Source organism: Asparagus officinalis, chromosome 7 (assembly GCF_001876935.1).
Source record: "Asparagus officinalis chromosome 7, Aspof.V1, whole genome shotgun sequence".
Classification (NCBI taxonomy): Eukaryota; Viridiplantae; Streptophyta; class Magnoliopsida; order Asparagales; family Asparagaceae; genus Asparagus; species Asparagus officinalis.
Window position 1 is genome coordinate 77,484,712 of NC_033800.1, and position 8,592 is coordinate 77,493,303.

Genomic DNA, 8,592 nt, shown 5'->3' on the forward strand with positions numbered 1-8,592 from the left:
CTCTAGGACTGCGCGTCGAGGGACCCTAAAAGCTATTACAAATCACACAAAAGCAGTACAACCAATTTTAACGTGGTTCGGCAAATTGCCTACGTCCACGGGGCAAGGAGGGGGGAGATCTACTAATAGAGGGAGAGAATACAAATAGGGTTTACACAAGAATCCAACAAATAAAACCCTCACACAAAACTCTCAGACCTCTCACACAAACTCTCTCTACAAAAGATGCTCAGAACTCTCTTGACGGCTGCTGAAAACACCTCATGCTTCTGCGGTTTTTTTTTTTTTTTTCAGCCGCTTCTTTGTCCCAGCAGCAAAAAACACCAGCGATCAACCTCCTTGGCACACGTTTCCCAAAACCCTAGAGACACATTATATAGGTGCACAAACTAATTCGGGTGGGCCTCACTTCCATCTTTGCACAATCCTCACGCGTCTCATTCACGTGGTAGACCCCACCCGAATTCACAATTCTCCACCTCGGTGAAGTTTTCTCAAAACTGAGCCGACACCAAAGTAACCAAATGTCTCACTTGTTGTGTCCAGTACGAACGATAAACTCTCCCGACTCTCCGCTCCGGTCTCCCCCCGCTCTTCGCCTCTTCCTATTCCCACCGCTAGCCACAGCTCCGCTCCCGCGGCACCGCCGCCAATGGCCAGCCTCTCTGGATAAAAAAAACAGAGATTTTTCTGGTAACTCCTTCGATTTTTTCCAAAACCCATGATTTATTTTTGCATGCAACTGTCTGAGATTTTGATTTCTGATATGGGTTTTAAATGTTTAGATAGAAAATGGGTTTGACGTCTCGATTTTGAATTTTTGATCTTGGTCTGGCTTTAGGAAAGTCGTAATTTGAGTGATTTTTCCTAATTATTGTTGAAATTAGGGTTGAAATCTGGACTGCAACGAACTGAAACAGATGATTTGGGCGTAGACATGGGGTTTAGGGTTCAGTTTTATAGAAGCCAACTTTGTTTCCTGTAGATTCCAAAAGAAAGGGAAAAAGATCAAATCTTTTCTAAAGGAAGTCACTTACTACAGTATCCTGGGTAACATCTGAGGTAAGAACAGAGAATGCAACTCCTCAAACCTACTTGTTCTCAAACCCGCATATTTCCTAGAATTGCACTTCAATCCTTGACGAAAGATCCCATTGTTCCAGCTCCCAACGCCCCTGTCTTTAAACCAAGAACTGTTCTTGATAGTCAAGCTTTGAAAATTCATGGCAGAATTTGAGAAAACGGATCAAACCCAGATAATAAAAGATTAAAAATTTGACATCAAAGGCTTTGAAATCTCAAATGGATATCAAAGTTGAGAGCTTTGCTAGTTACTTCAGAGGGGTTTAATGAAAGAAGAGTTATAAGAAGACATCTGTGTGGCTTTCATTTTAATGCCATGTTAACCAGTCACGTTAAACTTGGAACTTACTCCTTTTGTTTCTTATTTTTGTTTGTTTTATAATTTTGTGTGTTTTTGGTTAACGTGCCTTCACAAATCGTGTACTTCTTCTTTGAAATTAATTGTTATTAGCAAGTTATCCGTTAAATCTTTATCTCAAACTAGATGGGAAAGTCGAATGGAAAGTGTTAAAAGCAATAAAATTTTAAGCTCCAAATATAAGAGATGCTTTGATTAAATTAGCAGAAATTAGTGAAGATCCAAAGATAAAAAGTGAAGCTAATAGCTTAGCAATTTATAAGATTAAAAATTTTGAATTCTTATTAGCTATGAATATTTGGTATGACATACTGTTTATTGTTAATTCAGTTAGTAAAATCTTACAATCTAAAGATATGCATATTGATATTGTCATAGATCAATTAAAGGGTCTTATTGTATATTTAGAAAATTATAGACAAAATGGTTTTATGTCTACTTTGAATTCAACTAAAGAACTTGCTATTGAAATGAACGTACAACCTAAATTTCTTTTTAAAAGTAGAGATTAATAGTCCAATTGATGTGCTGAACTATATAAAGTGGTTAGATTCTTTTCCAAATACTTGTATTGCTTATCGTGTACTATTGATTATACCCGTAACAGTTGCTTCTGCTGAAAGAAGTTTTTCAAAATTAAAATTACTAAAATCTTATTTAAGACCGACCATGTTACAAGATAGATTGAATGATTTAGCAATATTATCTATCGAAAATAATATGTTAAAAAATATTAAATATAAAACTTTAATTAGTAATTTTGCAGCTCAAAAGGTAAGAAGAATGAGATAAAATCTATTATGAGTTGCAGTGTTATAAAAAACGTCCTGGGCGGCCGCCTAGGCGCCCGCCTAGGCGGAGGCGATGCCCAGGACGTTTAAATGTGCCTTGAGCGGCCACCATTAGGCGCTGGGAGCAGCTATGCGGCCGCCCAAAGCTAAGCGGCCCGCTCCACTTAAAAAAGAAAAAAAAAACGCTTAAAGCCCCAGACCCCAAACCCAAAACCCATAACCCAAACCCAAAAACCAAAAACCCAAACCCAAACCCAAAACCGACGTAACCCTAATTCTCATTTTCTCACTCACCCGACGCCGCAAGAAATTTCCATCGACCGAGCTCATCTTCAACCTCGTCGAACTGTCTTCATCTTCGTCGAAGCTCGACCTCGTCTTCAACCTCGTCTTCGATCTTCAACATCCGAGCTTCAACCTCGTTTCGAACTCGTCGAAGCTTCGTCTTCAACCTCCGAGCTTCAACCTCGTCTTCGAACTCGTCGGAGCTTCGTCTTCAACCTCCGAGCTTTGTCTTCAACCTCTGAGCTCCTCTTCAACCTCCGATCTGTTCCTCGTCGAAGCTCGAACTCGTCGAAGCCTCTCGATTCTCGAAGCCTTTGGGAGTCTGCTTCATTCCTGTAACAAGGTAAAGGATTTAATGTTATTTTCTTATTTTATTTATCATTTTACTATTTCAGACTTCAGTGATGACCTTTGATTTCAAGTTTTTTGGTTTAAAGGTTAACAACTTAACATTAATATGGTTTTGGTGTTTTCAGATCATCCGTGTAATTAAGATGAACAGAACAGACATTAAACAATGGTGTAAATGGGCAAATCAAGAAAGATTAATAACTTGAAACTTATGATGTGTTTGATGGAAAGGCATAATGTAAATGAGTCTGTTAAGAAAAGCTAAATACTAGCTCTAACATATCAAATTAGCTCACCGAATTCATTAGTCATGTTAGTTTGCTGCTTCTGTTTTTTTGGGATGCTCACTGAATTCATTAGTCAAGTTTTTTGGGTTTATCAGCAGCTTGTTCCCTTTTGAGTCCAATATCATGATTCGTGTATCTTTGAATATATGGGGAAAGATAGTTTTACCTCTTTTAAATGTTAGAAAAGGTTCCCTTTTTGCTCAGTGCAGATATTGAGTTAAAAACTAGGTACCTGCTTCTGGTTAATCCCTTTTTGCTGTTCACACTTCTTTTTTTCTTTAATTTTTTCTTCTGTTCACACTCCACACTTCACACTTCACAATTTTGAAAATAGGAATACAATATGAATATACATATTTAATGAATGAATTATCGATATTTAATTTGGTAGTTGTGTTGGGAAATTTGATTGATCCTTCATCCTTGCAGCTTGCTACTTAACTAAGTATAATCTGTAAAAAAAGAAAAACAAAGTCAGTGAGCATTTTTGATTGAGTATATCATATACTATAATCTTGAAATGTTTCTCAAAAGTGGTATCTTTTGGATTTTTGAATAAAGATATGATTTTTTATAAGTTTACAGGAGGGAATATTTTGGTAAAACTTTTAGTAAAAAATAAATATCACATGGTATAAGTCACTTTTTTTTCTTCTTCTGAATTTGTAATGTAGGGCTCCACTGTTGTACTTTGAATTTCAGGTTCTTAATTTTTTTTAAAAAAATAGAGATGATCCTTTGGCAGTCCCCAATTTATAGGTAGCTGTATTCCATCCAATAATTGGGCTTGTGAATCTTCAATGATGATTAAGTTTGATCCGGAATGATCTAATTTTTTGGTGATCAGTTTTCTTCAATTTTCCTCATATTTGGACAACTGGTTGAGTATGTTTTGGCTGTGTGAAGTTTAATGTTTTGGCTGTGTGAACTTTATGTTTTAGATGGAGCATCATCGTGAAGAGGAGGTTGTTGATCTTGAGTCCTTTAGCATTATGGCTTTATCACCTTTAGATGGCCGATATTTGCAGAAAGTCAAGGATTTGCACCCATTCTTTAGTGAATATGGGTTAATCCGTTACCGTGTAATGGTTGAGGTAATTTTCATTAAATTCTCCTGTAAGAATACATATTTAATAAGTATTTTTTATTCAACACCAGTGCACAGTGTTAGTCTTACATTATGTTTTTTTAAGAATAGTGGTTTCATATTTAAATGTAGATTATACAATTATTTTTGTAGCGAATGATAAAGAAATGTTTTTGGTAAAGCATGAAGAAACTGTTGTTGATTGGATATCCTTGTTCCGTCTGGCTTACAAATCATAATGTCTCAGGTATTTAGATAAAAGGTTTAAAGCCTTAGTTAAAGGTTTAAAGTTGTGCCTAAAATGTTCCGTGAACCGTTAGGATATTTATATTTGATATGCATATCTGACATTAATACCCCTTTTCTAATAAGTTTGCATATGCCGTTAGGATATTTATATTTGATATGCATATCTGACATTAATACCCCTTTTCTAATAAGTTTGCATATGTAGTATTAGCAGTTTCTGTATGAGTCCATCTAACATTGTTTATTTAGGTCATGCTTATTAGTGTGCTTTCTTTTACAATCTAACAAAACGTCCAGCCTCTGCTTTGATATCGGTAGCAATCTTCATTAAAACTTGTCATAATGTAGTCATGTCTTGGGTAATGGAGAAAGAGGTAACTTACAAGTAAAAAAGGTTTACCTCTTTCTCCATTACCCATCATGATCTGACAAAGCTGGCCACTGTAGTTATTTTCATGTTAGCTACTTAGTGCAAAATGTTAATATGAAGCGATTCTTTTGCAGGTAAAATGGTTGCTAAACTTATCAAAAATACCTGAAATCAAGGAGGTTCAAAGCTTTAGCGAGAATGCCAGGTCTTATTTAGAAAGTATAGTTAGTGGCTTCAGCAAAGCTGATGCTCTGGAAGTGAAAAAGATTGAAAAAGTAACTAACCACGATGTTAAAGCAGTGGAATACTTCTTGAAACAGAAATGTCAATCCAATGCTGAGATTGCTGAGGTGAGTTTTTGATGTTCCTTGTTGTGGGTACTCTATGCTTCCTCTTTTTATAACTATACTAACTATGATTTCAAAGATTTCATTTGATGCTTAATATTTGTCATCAGATTCTACAAAATTCTTTTTTAGGTACTGGAGTTTTTTCATTTTGCTTGTACATCAGAGGATATAAATAATTTAGCCCATGCATTGGCACTGAAGGAGGCGTTCAACACTGTCATATTTCCTGTGATGATTGAGTTGTTGAATGCAATATGCAAATTAGCGAAGGAAAATGCTCATATCTCCATGTTGTCTCGCACTCATGGACAGGTATTTTCAGTTTTAGATGAGAGGCAACTCTTGTTATAACAGAATACCAACTTTTTGTTGATTATATGTTATCTACAAAAACTTTAATGCTATAAAAGCATAATTGAAAATCTTATATTTCCCTTTTATTTGTGTTTACACATAGGACATAGTTTATTGCATATATTGATTAAAAAAAAGAATCAGAAGCTATTAGACTAAGAAAATGCAGAGAATGCTTCAAGGAAAAAGAAAAATTCTTTTTTATTTCCATGAACTAATTTATTTAGCAATCCTAAATTCTTAATGAAATTTATCCCAAATGGAGAAGGGATGCAACTGACAAGAGCACGTTTAGAGAAGGATTAGAGAAGTGGGAGTACTCAAAGAAAAACAAAGTACTCTTGAGTTTAAAAAGTTAAACTTAATCTAAGGTGCACAGGGTAATATTCCACTAAGAATTTTTCCCTAATGTCCTGGAGGTGGATCTTTTTTGGTTGAAATAACTCAAAAGATTTCTGGCTGGTCATTTCGGTGAAAATTTTTTATATAAAGGTTAAGTTTTTTTTTGGGGGGGCTTATATAGAAATAATTAAATAATGATTACATGCTGAAACTCTGGAATTTTCTACATGGGCCTAATACATCATGTATAATTACTGGTTTGATAAAGATTATACTGTCTATCTTTGTTCATATATGTTTGCAGGACATGTTCTACATTCCTTTCTTCATGAGTTTTCAGCTTGATGCTATGAAATAAATTAAATGGAATCTTTTCAATTTGAAGGTTAAAAATAATATAATCATGTCTTTTTTTTGGCCTGTCACACTCTTATTTAGTCCTATATCGAAAAATGAGTGAGAAGTTAAGTTGCTTAAATAGGTAAGCCCAAGACTCAAGTGTAACATCAACTAGTCGATTTTGGCAGTGGGTTGAGCCAAACGTGTTACACTTAGTGGGTCCCACGACTTGTATTGCACCAATGGGCCCGACTGCCCGGGGCGTGACAAATTGTATCAGAGCAGTTGCGAGTCGGAAGGGAGGAACTAACGCCTCGTTTGGTACGCGGGAATGGACTCAAATGAGAATGGAATGGAAGAAGGGATGAGATGGAATTAATGTGAGAATGGAATAGTCATTCTCATTCTCACGTTTGGGTGTAATTTATAAAATAAAGTGGGAATGGACGTATTTTAAAATTGTATATTTTATTGATTCTCATTTAAGTGGAAATGCTCATTCCCTATCATTTCATTGGGAATGCTCAGTCTCACATAAAGTGAGAATTGATGAGAAGTGAGAATGTGCATTCTAACTTCAAAAAAGAGGGTGTGTTTGGTAGGAAGGAATGAGAAGTGAGAATGACCATTCCATTCCACCACATTCCCGCGTACCAAACGAGGTCTAAGTGTTATGCGGGGCTAAGTGCTATATTGCGTGAGTGCGGCGGGAGCCACCTCTAGAGTCCAAATAGCCTAGTGATACCGTGATGTGCCAATTGTTATGTCACGATGAGGACGTCGCTTATGTAAGGTGGGGTGTTCGTGACACTCCTATTTAGCCCCACATCGGGAAATGAGTGAGAATTTATGTGGTTTAAATTATTTAAGTGTAACATCGGTTAGTCAATTTTGGCAGTGGATTGAGCAAACAACACGTTACACTTGTTGGGTCCCACGGCTTGTACCGCACCAATGGGCCCTTCAGCCCGGGGCGTGATATGGCCAATATTAGAAGCGGACATATACTAAGTTGACTGCTCAAAGCAGCTGAAATATCATATTGATAATTTTCATCGTTATGCTACAGGAATAAATGATTTGCTTTTGTAATAGGTTTATGTGGTTTAGTTCTGATATCTTCTAACTCCCTTTGTAGCCTGCTTCACCCACTACTTTGGGAAAGGAGATGGCAAATTTTTCTTTCTGACTAAGTGAAGTAGGGAAGACCTTTACAGAAGTGCAAATATTGGGCAAGTGTGCTGGAGCTGTTGGAAACTACAATGCACATAAAGTTGCATATCCTGATATTGATTGGCCAACTGTTGCAGCTGAGTTCGTGACCTCTTTGGGGTTAGGTTTCAACCCTTACGTGACACAGGCATGTTCATTTACTTCTACTACTTTTCTCTTTGCAAGGTTTTACCTATCTGATTCATTTCAGCTTGATGGATTTTTTTTTTGCGTAATTAAGTAATGCATAGACGAGTTTGATATAGTTTTTTCTTTGTGGATGACTTGGATAGGTTTCATTAATGGGATGAGTACTTTATTTACCTGTTTTGACACTGTTGCTTGTATTCCTTGTTCTCTGCTTGATCTAGTTTACTAGTAAACCTGTTTTGACACTGTTGCTTGTATTCCTTGTTCTCTGCTTGATCTAGTTTACTAGTAAATAGTCCTCGTGAAGATTTAGGCAACTATACAAACTGTATACGTGTATAACTAATAGAGCCTTGGGATTTTCTTTAATATGAGTTTTGCAATCGACTCAGGTGACTGAAATGTAGGTTTTTTTTGCCATTTCACGTTTCAAGAGTTTACAAAAGGTGATTCATATAGTAAGTAGATACTACCATGTGCATGCTTGATAATAAGTAGATACACTTGCAGGTTATCCATCTATCTTGGAATTACAATACATTTATCAATTAGCCTATTCTACACCAACCAGTTAGTGCATAAATAATAATGGAATTGCAGCGCCAGCTAATAATTTTGTTGAGTTTGTGTTGTCTGAAAGGTTATGTCAATGTGGCCTATGAATGGAGTGGCACTTGACTTGCATGCATACTCTCTTTCTGAGCCTGTTGCTTGCTCCGTATGCAGATTGAGCCGCATCTTTCTGAGCCTGTTGCTTGCTCCGTATGCAGATTGAGCCGCATGACTATATCGCAAAGCTTTTCAATGCAGTTGTTCAGTTTAATAACATCCTGACTGATTTTGATCGGGACATATGGAGCTTTATTTCGTTAGGTTATTTTAAGCAGGTAACTTTCTTATGCTTGACCACATGCTCCTAAAATATTAGGACTTATTTTAGCTCCCAAACTTCCAATTTGGAACTAAACAATTTCATGATAATTT

The 8,592-nt window shown here is 36.3% G+C and overlaps 1 protein-coding gene across 2 annotated transcripts; it reads left to right on the forward strand.

The window, feature by feature from the left end:
• On the forward strand, positions 2,436-8,548 carry LOC109850183 (adenylosuccinate lyase-like). 2 transcript variants are annotated; one of them, XM_020420132.1, is made up of 5 exons: positions 2,436-2,860; positions 4,097-4,249; positions 4,996-5,211; positions 5,341-5,523; positions 8,379-8,548. In XM_020420132.1, exons 2-5 carry the CDS (start codon positions 4,097-4,099, stop codon positions 8,526-8,528), a joined length of 702 nt encoding a protein of 233 aa, XP_020275721.1. In that variant the 5' UTR covers positions 2,436-2,860; the 3' UTR covers positions 8,529-8,548. The 2 variants fall into 2 exon arrangements, with proteins under 2 accessions (XP_020275721.1, XP_020275722.1); XM_020420133.1 differs by lacking the exon at positions 8,379-8,548 and adding an exon at positions 7,385-7,604 and having other exon boundaries at positions 2,438-2,860.

Coding starts and splice junctions, on each gene's coding strand:
- LOC109850183 (XM_020420132.1), top strand. CDS start 4,097: ATGGAGCATCATCGTGAAGAGGAGGTTGTTGATCTTGAGTCCTTTAGC. Junction 5,212..5,340: donor CCAATGCTGAGATTGCTGAG/GTGAGTTTTTGA, acceptor ATTCTTTTTTAG/GTACTGGAGTTTTTTCATTT. Junction 5,524..8,378: donor TGTCTCGCACTCATGGACAG/GTATTTTCAGTT, acceptor CTCCGTATGCAG/ATTGAGCCGCATGACTATAT.